This window comes from Cicer arietinum, chromosome 5 (genome assembly GCF_000331145.2).
Source record: "Cicer arietinum cultivar CDC Frontier isolate Library 1 chromosome 5, Cicar.CDCFrontier_v2.0, whole genome shotgun sequence".
NCBI lineage: Eukaryota > Viridiplantae > Streptophyta > Magnoliopsida > Fabales > Fabaceae > Cicer > Cicer arietinum.
The window spans coordinates 3,200,497-3,225,929 of NC_021164.2; the positions used below are offsets into that span (position 1 = coordinate 3,200,497).

Genomic DNA, 25,433 nt, shown 5'->3' on the forward strand with positions numbered 1-25,433 from the left:
AACAGACCTTTGTCATTAATATAAAAGCTGTAGATATCTAATGCCTGTTAGTAGTAAGCTAAGTTGATGAAAATTGGTTGTGTCTTTAACGATTTGGTTATCTCAACTTCAGAAGCTTACAACAGCTGGGAATATAGAGAATGGTTAGTGGAATTCCTATGATTAATGTTCCTGAGAAGGTGTGTGAAATGTGTATGTCAGGAAAACAATCAAGGAACTCCTTCAAATCACAAGTGCAAGCAAGGGCAAAGAAGTGTCTTTAAGTAGTTCATAGTGACATTTGTGAACCATCTAAGGTATCATCATTAGGAGTTAATAAGTACTTCATAGCTTTTGTTGATGAATTCAGTAGAATGTTGTGTATTTATTTGATAAAGACCAAAGATGAAGCATTGGAAATATTCAATAACTTCAAAGTAAAAGTGAAAAAATAAAGTGGAGAAACTATCAAAGCGCTAAGGACAGATGGAGGTGGTGAGTATACATCACATTAATTTAAGGAATTGTGTTAAAAATGGAAGTGAACATGAGATAATTGCTCCTTACACACCTCAGCATAATGGCTTGGCTGAAAAAAGGAGTAGAACCATAGTAGACATGGCTAGAAGCATGCTAAAAGAAAAATGATTACCATACAAATTATGGGGGTGAGGTTGCATCAATTGAAGTACCAATGTCAATTATAAGAAAAGCGGTTTGAATTAAAGTTGCCCCTTTATAAAATTCCTATTAAAAAACTGAATATTTTAACTCAAAATTGATTTTAGTTACAAACAAAAAAACGTTCTTGGTTAGTGGAAAAACATCAATATCAATATAAAAACTGAATGTAAGACAAATAATAAATAGAAATAAGGATAGAGAGATCACACAAACATATATCATGGTTCACCCAACACGGGTTACGTCCGTTCCTCACAAATGTGAGATTTTCCACTAAGTGCGTCAAAGCAATAACTTTCTGTGTTTTCACATTGTTTCCACAGATCAGTCTTGATCTATTACAAGGTTCTACCTTTCTACCTAGAAAGGATTTCCACAGCTAACCTTACACTATTTTAGAAAGGATTTTATAAATTACCTTTTAAACCATAAAAGGATTTCTACTGCTCAAGCTATGTTTAACAATATAGCCTGAGTTACAAAGTATTGATTTTGAAAATGTTAGAATATGGATATTGCTCAACTCTTGTTTGAGAAATAGATTCTATATATTAGAACTCAGTAATCACTTATTCTAATACCACACTAAGAAATGGAACTGCAACTTAGAATGATTTGAGAAGCTCGAGTGTGATCTTGACAGCTATCTGAAATGATTACAAGCTTTGAGTCACATCTGCAGGTATATTTGAAGGTACAACAACAATGTCCTTTGTAGCCTGTCATTTGTACTTGCATTTGCTTGACTTAGAGAATGATCTTGCTTTATGCTTTTTATGAAGCAAGGTGTTGAGTCTTCGAATTCTGGAATAATTCTTGCTTAGATTGATCCTTATATATTTATGATGAAGATATGGAATGGATAACACTTCCTAGATCTATCTTTTTAAATAGAAATCTGATCATTCTTGTTTATGGCTGACGTGGAGAATGTTCTTCGTTTTACTAAGTTTTTTTTCTTGATTTTAATACGATTTGCTTTGTAATGTTTGGTAACTATCTTGTTTTAACACACTTAAATACACATGTTAAATACGAAAACATTTATAATCATAATTAGAAGTCTTAATTAACTTTTTGTTTAATTATCATCAAAACATTAATGTGGGATTTTGTCTCAACATAACTGCCTACATTTTAAACAAGTGTCCAACAAATAAGTTACCAGTGGAGGGCATCTAAGGATAATTGGTAGTCTATGCTTCAAACATGTGCCATACCAGAAGAGAAAGAAACTGCAGGATAAAAGTTAAGTCATAATACTAGTAGGATATCATCCAACTAGTTCATACAAACTCTATGATCCTTCTAGAGGCAAGATGGTAGTCAGTTGAGATGTGAATATAGGACTGGAAATAGAAGAAGACAATCAGCCAGCACTAGAAACAGATTAACAACAGCCAGTACTAGGGCTGGCAAGAGAAGACCAGCAACACATGCCAGCCTACACAAATGCCTTTACAAGTACAAGAAGAGTAGCAGACCAGTGGAGACATAGTTGATGAAAGGATAGAGTCAAACAGATCACAGAGAGCAAGACAACAACCAGCACACTTAAAGGAATTTGAAGTGTACAATGACAATGAAATTGACAAAAGTCGAGATATGGTTCACTTTCATTATTTGATAATATAAAACCCTTTAATGTTGAAGAAGCCTTGAAGAGAGGTCCCTGAAAGAAAGCAATGATAGAAGAAATCAATGCAATTGAGAAAATCAGACTTGGTACTTAGCTGACTTGCCTCCAAAACATAAGCAAATTGGAGTCAAATGGGTCTACAAACTCAAGCTGAATTTAGATGGAACAATTGCTAAATACAAAGCTAGATTGGTTGCCAAAGGATTCTTACAAAGGGCAGGTATAGACTACTCTGAAGTGTTTGATCCAATAACCAGGATTGAAACAATAAGACTAGCAATAACACTAGCATGTGCTAGGGGTTGGCAAATGTGTCAGTTTGATGTTAAGTCTGCATTTCTAAACGGATGGCTGGAAGAAGATGTGCATGTCTCTCAACCACCAGGATTTTTGAATGAGGAAAAGGAGGATAAAGTGCTCAGGTTGAGGAAAGCTCTTTATGGTTTGAAGCAAGCTCCAAGAGCTTGGAACAAAAGAATTGACACACTCCTAATTGGCATTGCTTCATCAAGTGCACAGTAGAATATGGAGTCTATGTGAGGCATTACACTTGAATAGAGGGCCTGCAATGATCCTACTATGCATATATGTCGATGATTTGCTGGTAACTGGTAACAACAGAAAAACAATTGAAGAATTCAAAGAAATCATGAAGGATGAGTTTGAAATATCATATTTGGGCAAACTGAGCTACTTCCTTGGCATAGAATTTACTAAGACAGAAGGAGGGTTGTTGATGCATCAGAAGAAATTTTCTGGAGAAATTCTAAGAAGGTATAACATGGATGGTTGCAACCTTGATGTCACTCCAATTGAAGTTAATGTAAAGTAGGGAAAAGAAATTGAGGAAGAGCTGGTTGACACTACTATATTCAAGCAAGTTGTTGGTTCTCTAAGATACTTGTGCAACACAAGACCTGATATTTGCTATAGTGTGGGTGTTAATAGATTTATGGAGAATCCAAAGCATTATCACTAGATGACAGCCAAGAGGATCATGAGATACATTCAATGCACACTGGAGCAATGAATTCTATTTGCAACAGAATTGAAGCAAGAAGATGGAGACTTAGTAAGCTATTTGAATTTTGATTGGTGTGGAGACAAGAGTGATTGAAGAAGCACATCCGACTATGTATTCAAATTCATGAAATCTCCAATATCATAGAGCTCAAAAAAGCAGCGAGTCATAACATTGTTATTGTGTAAAGCTGAATACATTGTTGACAGCTATGCAACCTACCAAACATTGTAGTTTAAAGTGAGGGATATTTTTTTTCAAAAAAAAAATAATAATTAAAGAATAATAATGATAATCATAATAATAATATTAATAATAATAATAATGTGGATATTAAGTAGACAGAGACATATAATATTGGTTGATAGGTAAGAGTCATAGTTGACTATCATCTCTTTAATATAAGGATTTAATTGAAAAAAAAGTAAAATAGTTTCTGAATTGGATTTCAATTTTTCTAGTTTAAGTATTTATTTAAAGCAATTCAAATAGTATAAAATTTTACAAATTAATTAAACTAAATAGTTTAATTTGTATGCAACCACAAAGTCAAATATTTTATAATAATATTACAATGAGTTATGTATATTGATTTAAAAGTGGTTATTATATAAGTCAAATATTTATGAATATAGGATGATTGAAATCTCCAAAATTAATGTGTAAAAACTCTTTATGTAGATGATGTATATAAATTAAATCCAAAATTAAACACTTAAGTATTTTTTTAAACAAAAACAGCATGCAAAGACATTATACGATTAGCTTGACATTTCAACTATATTGACACCAAAAGTCAATCACCTATTATTTACGACACTCTTAAATGTTATTAAAATAAAATAGAATATAAAATTACAAAATTCTTAAAAAAAAACTTTTTTTTTTAAATATTCCTTCAAAAACTTAAGTATTTAACTTTTATAATATATTTAGAGAATAATTGTTGGTGAACAGATTTGGTTAATATGAGAAATGAAAACAATGAATCACAATCATTTAATAAATATGTACAGCTCATATTTGTTTTCCAATTAAAATGTGACATGTACCCTATAATTCCTAGAAATTTTTACCCCTAAGTATTGTTTATCATCCCTTCATAGTTAAGAAGAAAGAAATGCTTTAAAGTTGACATAAATTTTTGTATCATTAATTATAGATAACCGTTTTTCAACGAATGTCATAGGCACGAATATATTATCTATATATAATCGACTCTCAAACGTAAAATATTGTTTCAAGAATCATCTTAATGTTTTAAAGGAAAATATAGTTTCAATGACCATCTTAATGTTTTAAAGAATTTTTCAATGTTTTTCCTATTTGAAATAAATTTTGATGGAGATTCCGTTGAATTCAAGTTAACCTTCATAATTTTAGGATGTAATAGATGACGACACCACTTGGGACAATTTCAAGAATCAAACTTAACATAGTTAATTGTGTAAAATGGTTAACTTCGTCTATATTTATTTCTCCTACATTTTATTTTATGTATTTACCATAAATAGTTATATTATTGTTGTATATATGATGCTTTACTAAATTTTATGCTAGCGACTCATTTATTATTTTGTATATATGTGTTTATCAGTTATAAATAAGAAAACTAACATAGGTAGATAGGATTATCATTAAATAGGAGACATTTTATTAATTTTTGTTTATATTTTATTTCAATAAATAATGATAATCTAATAAATAAATGATAATCCTACCTACCTATGTTAATTTTTCTTATTTATAACCGATAAGAACGGGAGAGGCCACGATCATCCCAAAATTATTTTCTTCTACAAAAGGTAAGTATGCGAAGTGGTGCAGTAATACCTAGAAACAAATCCATAAATTCAATAGACTAGGGGACGAATTTTTATTATAATTTTTTTATAACCATGTTTTTAGTTAATTATCCATCGATTTTGTCCATAATCTCTGGAATCTAGATAACTCACTTTAGTAGAACTCTTTTATCAACTATATTTTTTCCTTCTAAAAAATAGAATAAGAGACATTGTTTAAAGGATTCAAATATTGTTTTATTTGGACAAATGTAATGTTATTTTTTTTTTTAACTTATTTTAATATTAAATAGTTATTAAATCACATAATCTAAAAATTCAAACTAAAACTAATAACGGACATATTTTATTCTATTATTTTTTATTTTTAATCGTAAAATTCAAATAAACATTTATAAAATAAAATAATCATAAAATGAAATATAGAATAAAAAACACTAATCGTTAATGTTATGTTTGATATTAACAAATAACAAACAAATCAGTATATGCATCATCATTTGCCAAACATTAATTTTTTGGTCTATTAAGCATGCTATTTATTTTTATCATTATAAAAACAGTGTTCTTTTATCCCATATGTGTGGCAATGGCAACACACGTATTTGTAAACTTTAGGTTTGGAGCTCGATTTTTCTGACAGTATTATTAGAAGTGTACAAAAATATTGTTAATTGAATACTATGAACACCACTAACTATTATAACACTTAATAATTAGAATTACTCTTACATTAAGTTGAAATATATGTATCTTAGTGAAAATATTTTATATATTATTTATTTCATACTTTGATAAAATTTCTCATGATCCATTATTATCGTGTTTCACGATGGAATAAAAGGAGATGAGTAATTGTATTAAGTATTCTCAATAATAATTATAAATTTTTATTTATTTTAAATTCAGCTTAAAATTTTTGGATCCAGGAAATTAAGATATTATTCAAAGTGAACATGTTAACCTAACATGTCACATACATACCATTGTTGGGCTAACAAATTATACCTAATTATTGGGCTAACAAACTTTAGCTACCATTGTTGGGCTAACAAAAATTTTGGTATATAAAAAACGAAAAGATTATATCCTATCTTTCTACACTTAAATTTATCACCTATCAATTGACGTGAAAATAAAATTTTATCCTTTTAATTATCTATAAAATTTCCAATTAAAACTGTTTGCAAGAATATTCGAAAGTTTTGAAATGACAATTTTCAGAAGTTTTGAAACTTTCGAACAATTCAAAACTTTCGAAATAGGAAAAATTCAAAACTTTCCATATTTGGAAATTTTCCAAATTTTCGATCGAAAATGTGAAACTTCTGAAACTATCAATTTTAAAACTTATTATAAATAGTTAAAATGACAAAATTGTATTTTTCACGTTTGATTGAAGGGGTGACATGTACAGTTGTGGAGATACATGATAGAATCCTCAATAAATATTACTTTTCACCTCTTGCAAGTGAAAAATGATTCATGTTTTTTAAAATACATTATTGGTCTTGAATAATACAAGAATGTTAGTTTTTCAAATGTATATATCACAAATTATTTGACAAAGTTTTTATGAAAATAATTTGGTCGTTTTTGTACCAATAGATAATTTTGTTAGTTTCCACACACAAAAATTAAATAATACACTGTTATGAGTAATCACTTTCAATGTTGAACAATAAATGCTATTGTGACACTATAAATACCCATTTAAAGTAGTAATGTTATAGTTGTTAATGAACCAATAGTGAAGTACATCAAAAAAAAAAAAAAATGGAGTCTAAGAAGAATAGGATAATTGTATTTGGTGGAATAGGTTACATAGGAAAGTATATAGTGAAGGCAAGCATCTCTTTAGGGTATCCAACTTTGGTATATACACGTCCTATTAATTCACAAACTCTAAGTTACAAATTTGCAAGGAATTCAAGTCTATGGGAGTAACACTTGTGGAGGTAAGTTCTTACTCTCTCTCTGTTTATAATGAAATTGAATAAATATTTGTTAATTTGGTTTAAATTCACTTTTAATTTCTGTAAATAAACTATTTATAAAGTTTTTAACTATTATAAAAATAATTTTATTTTCAGCAAATATACCATTTTGTTATATTGTCTTTGATTGTACAAAATTTATTTGTATTGAATTTGATCTCTATAATATGTAAAATATTTGTTTTTTATTTAAAAATAAAGACTAAAATTAAATTATAAAAATTAATTTTAATATGGAAAAGTATTACAAAAACTAAAATAAAATATCAACGACAAAAAAATAATAATGATTCATATAAAATTGGAATTTATAAGTTTTATATTAGATGAGAGATATCCTAAGATAAAATATTAATATAACAAAGTGTTTATAAATTGTAAAGAGTCATCACCTTAGAAATAGTTTTATAGAAGTTTATCACCTTATAAATAGTTTTATAGAATTTATATAGAATTCAACTCAAATTTTAAGAGTACCCAAATGTCATGCTAAAAGAAAATAGGCTAAATTACATATGTGGTCCCTTAACTTAATTTCAGTTAACGTTTTAGTCCTTTATCTTTTTTTTTTCTTCTTGATTTAGTCCTTTATTCCTAACAATATCAAATAAAGTATGAAAATATAAATTTATTTGAAGATTTGCTTTATGAATTTGATGAAATTTGTATTATATTGAAGAATATAATTAATTTTATGAGTTTTGATTGAATTTTTTTTTTGAATTTTTGTATAAAAAAGGATAACATTGTTAAAATTTTAAAACATAAAATATCAAATTGTCACTTAAAATTAAAACAAAGGATCAAGTCGGGAAAAAAAAAATAAAGGACTAAAACGTTACCTGAAATTAAGTTAAGAGACCAATAATGTAATTTAACCAAGAAAATACTAATTACACTTCATTCAATTTCCAATCGATTAAAATCGAGAACAAATTCTTGCTTCGCCCTTACCTAATAACACAATGTCACACCACCACAAAGAACCCGTTTTATTAATTATTGGTAATGAATGAATCAAAATAATTCATTAATCCATTAACAATCCAATAAAACATATAGAAAAAATTCATGTAATACCATATTTTCAATGGATGAATATCTATTCTATTTAATTGCTTTTTAGTAACAATTTAATAAACTAATTATCATTTTTATTTTTTTTAAGGAATTATAATATTTGTTTTTATTTTTAAAAATAATAGTATTTATTATTATAAAAAAACTATATTTTCTTCTGATGGAAAAATTCAGTTATTTTATTTTTATTTAAAAAATTGTTTTTGATACTAATTTTAAAATATATCTTTTTTATTATTTTAAAATTACTAAATTAGTAATTTCTAAAAATAATCTTATTTATCATATTAAAAAACTGTATTTTTTTAAGGAAAAATAGTGCTTTATATATTAATTTAAAAAATATATTTATTTAGTTTTGAATTAAATAATAGGAGCGTGGTGGAGCTTTAGAAACTTTTCCAGTTATACGCGGTGATTGGCCAGCCACCTCCAATATTATAACTTTAATATTTAAATAAATAAATTATAATAATTAGTTTTTTTATTTTTATTTTACAACTAGATTTCTTATTTATATATTAATAAAAACACAGTATTTTAAAATACTTAAAAAGTTTCAGTTTATTACAAAAAACAAAAAATAAAAAATAAAAAATTCAGTTTTTCAAATAATAAAAAAAATTATTTTCACCTTTATTCATTTTATAAATTATAAAAAAAACAGTTTATCATAAATAAGATAAAAAACTAATTTTTGAATTATAAAAAACATTATTTTTTGTAAAAATAAATTAAACTGTTTTTAATTAGTAAAATAATTTTTAGAGCTATCTATATTATAAATTTATAGTTAATAAATATAATTCATTGAATGTAAATAGAAAATATATATAATCGATTGAACTTGAAAAAAATAGTAGGATGGACATTCTCTATATCATTAAATGGTAGGATTGAATCCAATCCATTAACTAATTTATAATTTTGTATAAAAATTGGATGAATAAATTTGTCGTATAGATTGGATGAATGATAAATTAATTGATTGAATTGTCACACTATTAAACAATTTATCTTGGACCAGCCCATATCATTGAGCATATTTTTTATTCCTAAACCACCATCTTCTTTAGGAGAGCATATTTTATCCAACCTAATTCAATTTAGTTTCTTTTTTATCTAATTTTACTTATGCAACTTAATTCTACTTTATACTATAAAATTAATTAATTTATTATTATAATTATTCAACTAACTATAAAAGTGATCTTAAATTGTATTAAAAATATTAAAGTTTAAACATTTACGATTTAAATTTCCAATTCGTTATGTTATCACTAGATTATCATTATATGCAATTTTATAAGGAATTAGTGTATTTTTTAATTCTAATAATAATAACAATAGTAATAATAACGAGGACACATTGATAATAGTTTAGACAAAAAGAGTTGAGGTGCTACATTCTTCCCACCTTTTAAACTTTTTTTTTTACTAAAATTATATTTTTTATGAGACAGATAAAATAATTATTACCATAGACTATTTTGAAAAAAAGAGAAAACATGTTGATTCCCGTAATAAAGATTTGGAAATTTTGTTAAAGGTTTGATCTCTTATAATTATATAAAAAAATAAAATCAATTAAAAAAACCTACTTTGTTTGTCCAACAAAATTTTCAACTGATCGAGTGACCTCCAACCTACACAATTAAAAATAAATAAAAATATACATTGCACTCACCAATAATATTTCTTTTCATATTGTATTATATTTATAGAGTTGTGATTTAATATGAATTGGATGAAACCAAAGAAAGGCAAACTTGAAAAGAAATAAAAAAAAAACTCAAAGGCAAACCATTTGAATTACTAAAGGTAATTAATTGATGAATATATATTGGACTATAATTATTATTAAGTACTAAAGGTAATCAATTGATGAATCTAATTAGATTGTAATTTTAAATAAAATCGTGAGTTGGGTCATTATGTTATGCTTAATGAGAATTTTCTTTCTTCAACTATATTTTTATTTAATTACAAATATCTACCTATGAGAAAAAACTAGACAGCCAAGAGAGTATTCTAGTCTCATTCCATTATTTGGTCAATTTCATATCTCAAATAATTAATTTTTTATATATATTACAATTCTAAGCAAATCCATTAGAGTGGTCACCTACCGAGCAGCCAAACAAATATAGAGACATAACTAATTTGTCATGATGAAAAACATCACAAGCTATATCTCTTATTTCTTAATTTCATCAATAAAAACTTTTGGTTAAATGAATGTAGCTAAACATCACATTTTTTAGTAGTGTCTTATCAATGAGACAAAAATATGGGAAAAAGACAAAAAAATGCAGTCACTTGAAGGCGGCTTGTTGGAAATGTCACACTTTTGACAAGTTTTCATCAAAATACTTTGGTCATTTTTGTACGGATAGAAATATTTTTGTTAATTAGTTTCTATAAAAAGACATACTTTAATTAGTAATCACTATTTCAATGTTGAATGATAGATGCTAATGTGACACTATAAATATGTATAGACATTTAATTGGAAGAGCATGAGTACACCAAAAAATAAAATAAAATGGAGGGTAAGAAGAATAAGATTATTGTATTTGGTGGAAGTGGTTACATAGGTAAGTATATGGTGAAGGCAAGCATCTCTTTAGGTTATCCAACTTTTGTGTATACCCACCCTATTAATTCAAAAACTTCAACATCCAAGATACAACTTTTCAAGGAATTCAATTCCATGGGAGTAACACTTGTGGAGGTAATTCTTTTATATATATATATATATTAGAATGAAAAATTATTATTAATATCAGTTATGCTAATTATGTCCCCAATAAATATTTAGTTTGAACATATATCTTCTAAAAATATATTAAATTTAACTTATCTCGACTCCCGTATCCTCTTCACATCAACCATTATGAGTCTGCTGCGGCGGCAACCTACTAGACGCCACCACCCACCATTAAAATCTTGAATTTTAATGTTAGAATTTTATTATTTTAGAGATATGATATTTTAGATTTAGATTTACACAAGTCTACAAAAACATTAAAACGGTCATCTCCTTTGAAGTAATAATGTCAAACTTTTTACCACTAAAATGACACCTAAAAAAAAAAAAATATACATATATATATATATATATATATATTAAATATGACATAAATCTCTTTTTGTATGTATCTTTTATTTTTTCACATATATTAAAAAAAATATACAATATAAAAAAATATAAAGTAATTTAATGTATCGATTTTATGTTTTTATGTGTATATGATACTAAAATAGTGTGTTGAACTTTAATCTTCATATGATAAAATAAATTAATAATATTAATAAGAGATGTATTTGAAAAAATAAAAATAAATACATCAAATAATTTAAAAGAGACTTATATTTATATGATTTTTTTCAAATAATGTTTATAATTAACTGTGGATTGGGTAATTCATTTTGATTAATTTATTGATTAGTATCAACAATAATAATTAATTACAGGGAGAACTTGAGCATGAGCAAATAGTGAAAGTGATTAAAGAAGTAGACATTGTGATATGTACCTTTCCATACCCACAAGTGATGGAGCAACTCAAAATTATTCATGCTATCAAAGTTGCTGGAAATATTAAGGTAATCTTTATTATTATATATGCTTTTTTTTTTCTGCCTCTCATTTATTTTTTTGGTGAGGCACTTTTGTTTGGTGGTTTTGCATGTATTCTATGATGGATGCCTTTAAATGATTATTTTTGTTCTACATGCTTTCTAAGTTTTAAAATTAGAGGAGGGTAGGATGGTGCAATTTTACATTATCATCTAATTATAACTATAAAATTATTAGAGATGTTTGACTTTTATCAAATTAATTTCTAAAGTTATTCTCATGAATGGTTGAAATGTATTGTCAGTATAAATTCTTTTACAATGATAATGCATAATAATTAAACTCTATAAAAATAAGGCTATGTATATTAAAATAAATTTAAAACTTATTTTATATATATATATATATATATATATATATATATTCTCTAAAATGAAATATAAATAAATAAAAATTGATTAATTTTTAATTTTCAATCTAATATATTTTAATGTATACCACAAATATTTTAACATTTATGATCTTTTAATTGTCTATCATGATAAATAAATAAATAAATCAAATTAAAAGACAAGTCCTTTCTTTTTTTTTGACTGAACAAGGTCTTTCTTTTTTAATATATATATATATAACAAAAGTTCTTGAAATGTGTAAGCACTTTTTCATTTAGTAATGATATATATTATTTGCAGAGATTTCTTCCATCAGATTTTGGTGTAGAAGAAGATAGAGTACACCCTCTTCCTCCTTTTCAAGCTTTTCTTGATAAGAAAAGAAAAATTAGAAGAGAAATCGAAGCAGCTAAAATTCCTTATACTTTTGTCTCTGCAAATTGTTTTGGTGCATACTTTGTCAATTTCTTGCTTCATCCATATGAGAGAAACAAAGATATTGCAATCTATGGCAACGGTGAAACCAAAGGTACATATTTACATGAGCTAAGGAAAAATGTTTTTTTTTTTTTATTTATAAAATGAAGTTTTGAAATATTTTCATCAAAATTGATGTAGTTTAGAATTTCATATTTGTTTTTATGAAATGATCGTTTTGAAAGATAGGTGTAAACTATATAAATTGAAAAAGAGAGCATAGAAAAATGCTAATAAAATATATTTTTTAACACATTTTTTTATTGGTTGACTTTTATATGAGATCTATTAAATAAATTACGTGGAGTCAACATAAATATAAATATAAATATGGTGGTTTCTATGCGAATTTCAACCAATAAAAAATAGTATATTGAAAAATGTACGTTAGATAATATATTGTTAACATTTTTCGTAATATAATATAAATAAAATAGATTAAAGGTAAAAGAACGTTATGCGCAAAATTATCTTAATTTACTAAAACAATTTTTGAATTATATCCTCATTAAGAGAGATAAAATTTCATTATTTTAAACTTAAATACAATATTACCTTAACCTTATAATTTCTAGAGTTTGGCTAATAGTTTCTTTAAAAAAATATTTAGACTATTCTTTATCCTTACACTAAACCTTTGTAGACAAACTACAAAAATTATCCATCACTAAACTCTTTGGAGACTTCTCTAGCATAACTCACTATAGATTTGGAGATAAAAGAGAATTTTATTTTCTATTTTATCTAAACAAGTTTGAAGAATCATTTTCCTCTATATTCTTGTTGCTTCTAAACAAATTAGATAGAAATATTAACAACCTCACACAATATTTATATTTGTTTTAGCTATACTAAATTATGAAGAAGATGTTGCTATGTACACTATTAAAGTGGCAAATGATCCAAGAACACAGAATCGCATTGTTGTGTATCGACCTTCAAAGAATATCATAACACAAAATGAGTTGATATTTCAATGGGAGAAAAAATGTGGCCAGAACTTTCACAAAACTTTTATTCCAGAGGACAAGATTGTCAAATTATCACAAAGTAAGATTTGCTTAATTTGTTTTATTCATTTTTTAACTTTATATGAAATTTTGACTATTGGTGTGTATAAATATAAGACATATTACATTCTCATTTCTCATTATAAACCAATTAGCTTTAGTTTAAAATTATAGCGATAATTCAAGAAGTTCAATAAAAATCCATCATTTTATTAAATCATATTTTTTTTAAATGCATACTTATAAAATGATTTATAAGTAAACATTCATTAAATCAAACATATTAACAGTATAATTCGTTAAATAATTATTTAAAAAAAATATTTTCATCACCTAAATTATCCTTCGAGACAGAACCGGCCCAACACATTTAGATGTTTAAAGCGAATTTTCTAAATTTTAATATGACATCACTAAATTAATATAATTGATATCATGTAATATTTTTTTTTCAATTGACTTAATATTTTTGATATAGTGTAATATTATATATTTTAATTTTAAAATATTGAAATATGTGGCATTTTTATTAATTAAAATTCTTTTTTTATTTTAGGTTTTTAATAAAGTAAAAAAAAAAATTTATGGAGACCTAAAGCGGTTGTTTTAGTAGTCATCAAGATAGTAATGAATTAATTGGTTCAATAATAAATAAATAAAATTAAATTAAATGAGAGATTTTTGAGATAGTATAATTAGATAAATTAACAAAAATGTTAAGTTGTATTTATATTTTTATTCCAAAATAGCAATTTTTTGTAAATCACTCCGTAGGGAGTATAAGTAGTGTTATTAATAAATTCTTAGTTTTAATATATGTAAATTTAATTTTATAGTATTCCAATAGTAAAACTAAAAATTTAAAATATGATTGATGTTATTATAATTAAATATATATCAACACTGACCATTGGTAAAATGTATCCATTATAAATGCAGCTTTACCTCCTCCAGAAGATATACCAATTTCTATAGTCCATAGCATATTTGTTAAAGGGGATCTTGTGAACTTTGATCTAGGGGAAGATGACCTTGAAGTTTCACAACTATATCCTGAATATAACTACACATCTATTGATCAACTTCTTGATAAATTTCTTGTGGACCCTCCACCCCCTGCATCTGCTGCTTTTGAATGAACTTAATTATTTTGGATTAATAAAGTTTGTAGCTATACTATTCTGATCATATTAAGTTGAATAATTTCAGAAGTCATAAATGATGATATCTATTATGAGTACTATTGAATACTTGAGATTGAGTGAATATATCTTTTGTAAGACTACATGCACCAATTTCACCTTTGGTATATATATAAAAGTTAATATGTAAAGGACAATAATGTCAAAACATTTGTAGTAATTAAAATTACTATTTTATATATGCATAAAAATAAGTTGGATCCTCTCTAGTATGAGACATGTAATTAAAAAGAAGATATAATGTATTGATTTCGAGTTATTTTCAATTTTTTGGATATATAATAGTATAATTTTATAATTTCCAAATTTTTACTCGATAATAATTGTGATACTTTTATTGCCAATATATGCATTGATGTATTTTTTATATAAATATTTATAGTGTATGATATTATCTCCACTTATCAACATTCTTGAATTAATCCTATACTATATATACATAAAGTTCCATAAGGTTCATATTTTATTTTATTTTTCCTTGAGTATATAAAGAAAGCTTTTTGTTGAGAAAAATAAAATTAGATACAACTTTTTAAAAAATAAATAAATATTAAATATGCTTTTAAAGTAGTTATAGTCAGCTTACTTCTGTTTGAGATTGGGATCTATATTAATGCCACAACTTTTGAGGACTCCCTTGATGGTTATGACTTTTGAGAAAGAAGACCTCATGCACGAGAAAAGGGGAACATTTTCTACACACTTTCAATCATAGGTCAGAAAGGAGTAAGATCTTCTTTCTCAAAATGAGTAGAAAACTCCATTAGTATAGATTTTGGTGTATAAAATGCTCACATATTTAAAGCATTGATACAATTAAATGATTATATACAAAAAACTATAATAATCTCTTCGTCTTTTTTGAGAAATGGAAAAAATTCTTACTCTTTAGAAAGGGTAGCAGTAGCAACTACACTCCGTCCATACACAACCACCATTGTTCATCTTCTTCCTCTATTATATTCCACGTCCATCACACCATTTTCCATTTGGACTTGTCTTTTTTTAGCATTCTCATCTTCCACCATCCATCCACTCATACTTTCCTCCATTATTGACAGTTTAAGAATAAGAATCTCCAGTATAACATGGAGAAAAAGTTGTACAAGAAAGCTTAGGCAAGGAACAAATTATGGCCTATTTTCTTAGGCTTATGGAAAAGTTGCTACACACTTATTTAGTGTTACTTTACAGTCTAATCACAAAGTGTGCCTATGCATGACTAAAAGATAGTATTAAAGTAACTAACAGTTGATCAAAAATTAAAAGCATGTAAATATCATTTTATGTAACAAAATTATTGATCTAAATGTTGACAAAACAGCTTGCCATTATGGAATAACATGGAGGAGAAAGAAAAAAAAAAAACCACTACAAATGCAATGTCCTCAATCTAGACGGTTAATAAAGCTACAACTTATGTATTGTATTATTCCTGAATAGTTAATCACATTGATGCAATTAACTCTGATTATAGAATGGAAAGCTATAATCTTGCATAACCATTGGAGCCATAAATTCTGGTGTCTTGGAAATTGATGCAATGGGAGAGTGCAGCAGCTAGGTTTTCCAAGTCTTCTCTTGTATGGACTGCACTGAGGGCCACTCGCAGCCTAAATAACAGAGAAGAGAAAGAAAAATAACAGATGTAGCCATGGAAAAAATATATAGTCACATAGAGGTAAAGATAAAGAATTTCAACTTTCCAAAACCCAGAACCATAGTTGACTATGCCGGTTGGTCTGACATGGAAAAGCTTACGTTTTGGCAAGACCAGGTTGGACCAAACTAATTGTAGGAAACCATGGGCACGCACTGTTTAATATTAATCACTATTTAAATAAATAATTATAACATTAGTCTATCTTCCACTTAGCTGTTTCTTGCGAAGCGACTAAGCAACAAATTCACGAGCAAGTGAATGAATGAACGAGACATGTTCCTTAACTAAAAAAGGAACTATAATAATATTTATATAAACTAATCACTTCATTAGCACATTGTACTATTGTGTAATGCGTGATGTGACATAATTACTAACTTTTAATTTGCAAAAGCCGACCTTACTTAGTGAGATAAGACTTGGTTGTTATTGATGCTGTTCTTTTAATTTGCAAAATTCAACTTGAAACTAAGGAACAAAGTAATTATAGTACTGGTTAGGGTAATCAAGATGACTGAGTCATCACAGGTTGTGTCAACCCATGTCTTGCTAATGAAAATTTTGGCTGAGCTGCAAATTGTTAAGTACTTAAATTTTGTTATGTCCATGTTTTACATCAAACTAATAAGACTCGATCATTTTGCCTTTTCTTGCAAGGTATATTTTAATTTAGGAAAATATAAATACTAACCTGCATGAGTTAGGAGGCACAGTCGGCGGTCTGATAGCAGTCACGTGGAAGCCAGCTTGTAATAAATGCCTGCTCCAGAAACACACAAAATGATTAGTGAAACAATGCCTGCATGATCAGCTTCTGAAGCCATGGACTCATGTAATACTTAGTTCATTGAGCACCAAAAATGATGGGAAAGAAAGTAAGGGAATGAAACATACCGGCTTGCTTGGAGTGCTTTGTCTTCACTACCAACTATTAGGGATATAATGGGACTTGTAACCGGAATTCCTGTTAGCAAATGAAAGTCTTTCACCCGGTCCCAAACAGCTTTTCTACGCCATGTCTCATGTACTGCCACTCTAACAGCAGCTGCAAAATTGTATAATATGTTTAACAAACAAGTGATTCTCACAGAGGGGGACTCAAAATACTAGTATTCACAAATAAGCATAAATAAATATATAATGTGGCTCGTAAGTGTAGCTCAGATAATAAAAGGTTATGAGGACATTTAATGTGTTAGGGCACAAGTTCAAATTTAGTTGTGCCTCTCTTCTTCACACTTAATGGGTGTCAGTTTTGGCAGTAGGCTTTTTGAAACAAAAAATAATTATAATGATTGCTTCATATGAACTCAGGCGGTCTAACTTCTTCCCTGTTAAAAATTAAACAATCTACAACTGCGCAATATTGTAAACACAACAATCAGGTAAATAGAACTATCCACTAAATTATAAGATTGTGCTAGAAGTGAGAGGGATAAATAAGAAATGTATCACAAGACTACATAGACGATATAATATAAGGATATAACAATACATAAGAAGAATAGGGGCAAGAAAAATATATTTAGAAATAGGAACTAACAACAAATGTTTTGTTTTTTCGGAAAGCCTTCATATTTAAGTATCAATTCAATTACGACACTGGATCTCACCATGAGCAGCAGCAGCAACTGGAACCGGCGTAGCCGTTGAAAATATAAATGAACGACCTCTTGACTGTATTAATAACTTCCACCTTTTGCTATAAGAATTCATAGAATAGAAAAATTTATAGGTGAACTGTTCACGAAACAAAATTGCTTTTTTTGTGCCGATGTAGTGCAGAAAACATAAGAAAAACATGGAATAAATCCCCCTTATTGTTAATTCCAGAGCCAAGTGCACTCAGACAATTACCTGCATGCTATAAATCCTCCATGGCAGCCGACAGCTTTACTTAGTGTACCAATGCATATGTCCACATCCTTCTCACAGTTGAACTCCTCAGCAACACCACCCCCATTTTTGCCACAAACAAATGTGCCATGAGCCTGGATACGCAAGACATGTTTAGATTGTATCACATAGATAGTCAATCAAGAAGAGAATATATGGTAGAGTGAGTGAGCAATTCCTTTCTAGGAACATTAATCGTATGGGATATCTATTTTATGATTATTATCTAAAGCCTTTCTTAGGTGTTAACCTTAATCCGAGGATCAGAACGACACACATAACAGTTGTCATGAAGAAATTTGCTAAAACATATTAAGAGATATTACATCATCGATTACTAACAAAAAGCCATGCTTCTTGCGGAGTTCTGCAAGCTCAACCATTGGTGCAAAGTCCCCATCCATGCTAAACAAGCTGCAATAAATCAGATGAACCATAATGCATACCATCACTGTAATATATATTTAAAAAAAGAGATATTGTGATATGTTGTCCATTTTAACAAAATTAACATGCAAAAGCATCAGAATAACTACTGAAAACCCAATTAGGTTGCCACCTAAGGAGTCAACAATCATATGCAGCACGCCAAGAATACCATTAAAAAATTCAAAAAGAAAAAGATAGAACAAGCAACAGGGGACACGATATGCCATCCTTTTTCTTGTTTCAGTTAAAACAGTGACAACATTGCCCCAAATCAAAACCATCAATTATAAGTAAATAATCTGTGACTTCGTGTGATGGATGCATAATTTTGGCGAAGCTTTGATTTTTCTATTCATGAAACAGTTGACTTTTTTAATTTTATTGAAGCATCACAGAAGAATAATTCAAAACAAATGTACCAAACAGAGTACATGTTTGTCAAGCACTGTCTTGTCTCTAGGAATGCAAGTACATTTATAGGGGATGGTGATACAAGATATACAAATCCCACATTTATGTCAAGAAACAGTCAAGTGTCAACTATACTTTAGCTAATTGTATTCCACTAGCACAAATTTAAGATTAAGATTAATAAAATTGGTCGTAAAGTTGAAACATAGATTGGAGAATGTTACTTTTAGGAACTTTTTCAGTATGTTAAGACTAATGATTATCAAGTATTACAGCATTCACATCACAAATGTTTTCGTGAGAAAGAGAGACATGAGGAGAGGGAGAAAATACAGAGACAGAGCGAGATTAATATCAATAAAGCAGTTATTAATGCTTACCCCCTGAATATACAAGTTTACCCTGTAGAAAATATTTACGCAGCCCAAACATTATTTAGGCTACGTGTGAGAAAATATATGCATATAACAAGAGTTATTCCAACCTCTGAACAAATTTTCTAGTTCTATTTCGCTAGTAACAGAATGACTAACCTGTCAGTTACAACAATTTTCCTCTTCATACTGCAATGAGATCTAAAATTCATAGAAGTCATAAATGTTAATATATAGATATTGAACCAGAAGGGGCAAAGGGAATAATATGTAAATTTCATGAAAAGGTAAAACCTACAAGAGTGTATTGAGGTGGGACATGTCACAATGTCTATATATGTACACTTTTACACCTTTTTGCCGCTCAGCAAGACGAATACCATCAATTATTGATGCATGGTTTAATGCATCAGAAAAGATAGCAATCTTTTCATCATCAGAAGGTATGTTATTTCCAGCTAAGAGAGAACCAATACTTCCAATTGCTGTCATCAATGCCATATTGGCAGCAAACCCTGTCGGACAAAGAAGGCAATCCTATAGCATGGATTTTAAACCGAAAACAGGTCAGCATTCCGTACGATCTAAACTTACTAACACACATTAGTCGATCCTTCAATCCATTATACAATAGGTGGATCTGAGAAGAATGTAACCCATATAACCCTTAAATTTAAAAGGTTGGCATGGAAATTATATGTGATTCCATCAGTATTAATTGGTACTTATTCAATCATGATCATTGAACCAAAAATTATAAATAATTAAAAATGGAAATAAAATGAAGTTAGTTGTTATTTCAATTTCAGGACACACCCATATCAAGTATTAATTCCATAAAAATAGACTAATCATTAATCAATAGTCAGTTAGTCACTAACATTGACAAAACAATAACAATTCCCCAAGATTAGTCAGGCTACCACAGAAATGTCTTCTCACCAATAAAATATATCACTTAGAACACCACTCTCCCCCCTAGAGTGCGCTAATAATCACCAAGATCAAGCCATGTTCAAAACTAGGACATAAGCCTGATCACAAGTATGCATAATTTGTTTACCGAGCATCATTTCACAGAATTTAGTCATACAAAACAAATAACTGAATATGATTCTTCATAATCAAGTTTAATGACAGTCATCAATTAAGTATACTTTACTCAGGGTACATAGCAGAACCAATAACAAAACTTGAACAGTTTAAGGAGTTCTTGCAAGCCAGTCCTTACCTCCTTCTTTTTCAAATCTGCCAAACTCGACTCTAGCTGCCTATGATAATTGGTATACCCACAAATAAGAGCAGATCCCCTTGGTCCCATCCCATGTTCTTGAGCGGCCTGAAATAGAACAATAGAATCATGAAAATAAATGTAATAATCTCAGACTAAGAAAACTGAAGAAACAAAGATTAATACACTAAAATTCAAAAGAAGATAGAAAAGATCATTCAAAATTCACAAAGCACACCTTTGCAGCAGCCTTTCCAATAGTCGGATGGGAACTCAGGCCTAAATAATCATTTCCAGAAAACAAAATTAATTTTTTAAACTTCTCATGGTATACCCCTGGTTCATCATCACCAACAACTGCACCATAAACAATCTCTTCACCTAACCTCCGCACAAGGAAGGAAAAAAAAAGGTTCAGGGTTAACGTCTGAAATCATAACAAAACACAAATACATGCATTATTACTTAAGTAAACAAAGTAAACCCTATTGATGCAAATGACAAGAATAGAGCGGAAACTAAAGTTAAGCCAATCTTCTCTATTTAAGGTTTCTATTTGCACATAAATTACTACAACAACCAAGTCTTATCTCATTAGATAGGGTTTTCTAGGTGAATGACATCATAAAGTTCTATCATATATCATGTCTATAGCAAACCATTGGCTAAACTACTCTTCTTACTATGAAATTTCCAGGTATACACATGCTCAAACCACTAAAGTCGAGATTCAACAATCTTGTCTACAATGGGTGCTACCCCAACTCTGTCTCTCTCAAATGTTATCATTCCTAATCCTAGGTCGTCTAGAAAAAACAGAAGAAAACAAAAGTGAGAGCTGCATAATTATAATAAGTGAAAAGTGAAAATAAAAGTTAAAAATAGAAGATAGTTTCTTTCAGTACATTAAAAAACTAACTAAGAAATAATGTTATAAATACAAGAGTATGCACTGTTTTTTTTATATATAATCCAAGATTATGCACTGTTAGTGTACATCAAATGAGAATTCACTACTTTACCACGCCACACCACATTTGAAACAGATAGTGTGACATGGAAACACAATGGTCTCTCATGGAATATCAGTGTAAAATTGTTTTACCATGACTCAAAAAAAGAAGAAAAAAAAAGATAGTAGAAATGGATTAGTTTACCAGAACTTGGGGTGTCAAGCATCCATTTACGAAAAGTAGTTTCACCAATTTCAACTTCAACAGATGAACGATCCCATTGCTGCATTTTATCAAACACCTCGAACGCATCATCATCATCTATCCCAAATGAGTGCAATTTTTTGTTGCGGAGAGAAATGGGTCTAAGAGATCGAAGTACTTTAAGAGAATCAAGGGATTTCAGTGCTTCTTCGACCCACTTATCCCACAATACACTAGGAAGTAGTGCCTCCATAGTTGAGTAGAATAAGGTATTGGTCGGAAGAAAGAAAAGAAAATGAAATTGGAAGAATGTTTTTGGTGTTCGGAAGAGTCGGTAGTTGTTAACAAGTGACGTACGTGTCACATTGTCATTTCAAGGTTTATAGTTGTGTGCTAACCGTTGAGAAACTTTTCAGCTTTCTTATTCCTCGTGATTAACGGTCACACTCATGAAAACTATAAATGTTATTCTTCCCTCGGTATCTATAGTTTTACACTCATTAATGTTAAACAATTATTATTCGAATTTATTTCATATGGTAGTATAAAGATTTAATAAGAATCCTTAAATTATTAGAGATGTTTTATTTTTACTGTATGTATAAAGATATGTTTATGAATTGTTGTAATTTACTGATGATCTAAATTTTTTTACATTGATAGTATATGTCAGTTAAACATGTTAATCTCAACTTTGATGGAAATAGGAGAAAGATGATGAGTCACTAAAAAAAGGAAGAGAAGAATTTTAATAATAGATATGTGTTTAAAGATTATTCAAAATTTTAATAATTTTAAAAATAAAAGTTCACGACTCTTCTCGTACTTGTATTTGAGACGATAATCTAATTGACGTCGAATCGACGAAATTAATTTTGAGAGACACGTATTCATTTTTTCAACCATAAAAACAAGGAGAATTATGAACTTCTACTTCAAAGCAGGTGGAGTTTTAAACAGTTTTCAAATATCATTTAACTCTCGCCTTAAAATTTACTTGATTTTGAAATAAATAAAATAAAATCAAACAAATTAATTCAAGAAAAGTGTTTCAAGGAACCAACACTTTTTGTCTACTACAAGTGGCGGATCTTCTCGGACCAACACTTTTTAATTTTTTTTAAAATAATAATGATAAATTACTAAAATATCTTTAAATATTTATGATTTTGAGAAACTGACATTTTCTTACTCAATTTTCTCTTTTACTTAAATAAATTTTTTCTATAAATACAGTAAAAAAAATAAATGTCAATGGTTCTTGTTAGTAGTTATTTTCTTATTTTTACCTCAATGTAAAGAAATTATTTAATTGTTATTAAATCGTAACCCAAGTCGCTAATCATATTAGAAATTATGCAATTGAAGAGATAAAAAAAATAAGGTAGACATTTATTAGGAGTGACACAATGTTTAAACATTAGAAAATTGATGCATTTTTCAAGAAAAAAATTTGGAACAAAGATAAAAATATATTTTATTGATTGAATTGTGTTAAATTATCCCCTAATATTTTGTACAAGACGTGCCACTGTGTAAAAATGGTTATAAGGAGAAAAAAATTATTGGCAATTTAAACGGTTACAAGTTCATAATTTGATGAAACACAATAGTGCAAATGCAGTAATAAAAGTTATTAAACAAAATATAACAATAAAGTGAATATTAGAGCTTTAATTTTATTTTTAATAAGACTAATTATATAGCAAAATTAATAGTGAGATGGCAGTATCCTAGCTTGTGGGACTATTTTAATTAAATTGTATGTAAAAGATGGATTATAAATACTTTAAAAGATAACTATAAAATATTTTATAGATCTCGTTAAAAATGAGCTATCTTTTTTCATTAAAGATACTATGCAATATTCAGGTGGAGGAAATTAAACAATTGTAGAAACAAAAAAAAAAGTGAGATATATAGACATTAAATATTTATTATTCTTCATCCAAGAAAATTTAGAGAGTTATGTGTTACACTTAGAAAGATATGTGTTACACTATTTGACTATATGTGACTAAAGATGAGGTGATATAGATACTGTAGTTGTCACCATATCATATCACTGAAATTTAAGATGTGTATTAGCGTTAAAAACCTAGCTTATATATGAAAAATATATCAGATGACACATAATATACTCTATAATGAAATATAAACACAAAATAGTAAAAAAAAGCGTTGATATATTTGCACAAATATCTATACACACAATAATTGACCATAAATATGTCAAAACATATTATAATTATAAATAGAATTAAAACTCAAAGATGTAAATTAAAAAAAAAAAAAAAAAAGTGAAATTTCTCACATGTTTTTCTTATCTAAAAACACGTAAAATGAACATACAAAAAAAAGATGCATAGAGATCAAATTTTATGTATCCTCCAATTTCTAAATAAACATCAATATTATATGATACATAAGGTATTGGCATTTCGGCGTATGTATATATGAAAAATATATTGGATGACACATAACATACTCCATAATGAAATATAAGTACAATTTGGTCAAAAACATTGATGTATTTGTACAAATATTTATATACACAACAATTGACCATAAACATGTCAAAACATATTGGAATTATAAATAGAATTAAAACGCAAAGGTGTAAACTAAAAAAAATGTAAAATTTCTCATACATTTTGCTTATATATAAGCACGTAAAATGAACATAAAAAGAAAAGTTGCATAGAGACTAAAGTGTATGTGTCATTGTATTCCAACTTCTAAATAAACAATATATGATACAGAATAATCTTCACAAATTTCACAAATTGTTGTCATTTATATATTTCTTGATAAGCTTTTAAAAGGACCAATATATCAATTGTATAAAACCATCATAAAATTGTTACCAATAATGATTTAGGAGCAATGAGTGTTGATTAACTAATATTCATTGTACTTTAATTTGTAACTCATGACACATGAATAGTAATACATAATATTAGATGCTTAATAATAATAATAATAATAATAATAATAATAAAATGTGTTAAATCAAATTGAAAGTGGAATAATAAGAGGATGAAATAGTGTCTTTTAAATGTGTCACATAGTATTTTTGTTGAGGTGACAATATTTGAATTAAATGACATAATATTAGAAGATATGTCACAATAATATGTGAAAGTCTATTTTAACATATTATAATACATCATCTCATATATATTTTGTTACATTAATCATTTAGTAAAATATTTATTCAATCAATATTAAGAATTTCAAAACAAAATCGAAAGCATCTTTCCTCGTGTTTAGATTTTAATGATGCTCTTTATATTCTCCAATGCCAATTTAGTTTGACATTCATATATAAACCGACACATTATATGAATTGCAAATTAATTTTCTGAAATAAGTCTTATTTTATTTAGGATTCCAATACCTA

At 27.8% G+C, this 25,433-nt stretch overlaps 2 protein-coding genes across 3 annotated transcripts; one reads left to right on the forward strand and one right to left on the reverse strand.

Annotated features, from left to right (window-relative positions):
* Positions 1–10,703: 10,703 nt before the first annotated feature.
* On the forward strand, positions 10,704–15,135 carry LOC101490396 (eugenol synthase 1-like). The gene is made up of 5 exons (XM_004499563.4): positions 10,704–10,939; positions 11,683–11,814; positions 12,481–12,709; positions 13,504–13,707; positions 14,607–15,135. Exons 1-5 carry the CDS (start codon positions 10,751–10,753, stop codon positions 14,804–14,806), a joined length of 954 nt encoding a protein of 317 aa, XP_004499620.1. The 5' UTR covers positions 10,704–10,750; the 3' UTR covers positions 14,807–15,135.
* Positions 15,136–16,106: 971 nt separating this feature from the next.
* LOC101490062 (8-amino-7-oxononanoate synthase) lies at positions 16,107–22,523 on the reverse strand. Of its 2 annotated transcripts, none has more exons than XM_004499562.4 (11): positions 22,031–22,523; positions 21,112–21,254; positions 20,874–20,981; positions 19,941–20,179; positions 19,802–19,843; positions 18,755–18,842; positions 18,390–18,523; positions 18,146–18,234; positions 17,427–17,577; positions 17,224–17,292; positions 16,107–16,482 (listed from the first exon to the last, which is right to left on the reverse strand). In XM_004499562.4, exons 1-11 carry the CDS (start codon positions 22,281–22,283, stop codon positions 16,356–16,358), a joined length of 1,443 nt encoding a protein of 480 aa, XP_004499619.1. In that variant the 5' UTR covers positions 22,284–22,523; the 3' UTR covers positions 16,107–16,355. The 2 variants fall into 2 exon arrangements, with proteins under 2 accessions (XP_004499619.1, XP_027190159.1); XM_027334358.2 differs by having other exon boundaries at positions 21,112–21,259; positions 22,031–22,169.
* Positions 22,524–25,433: the final 2,910 nt, after the last annotated feature.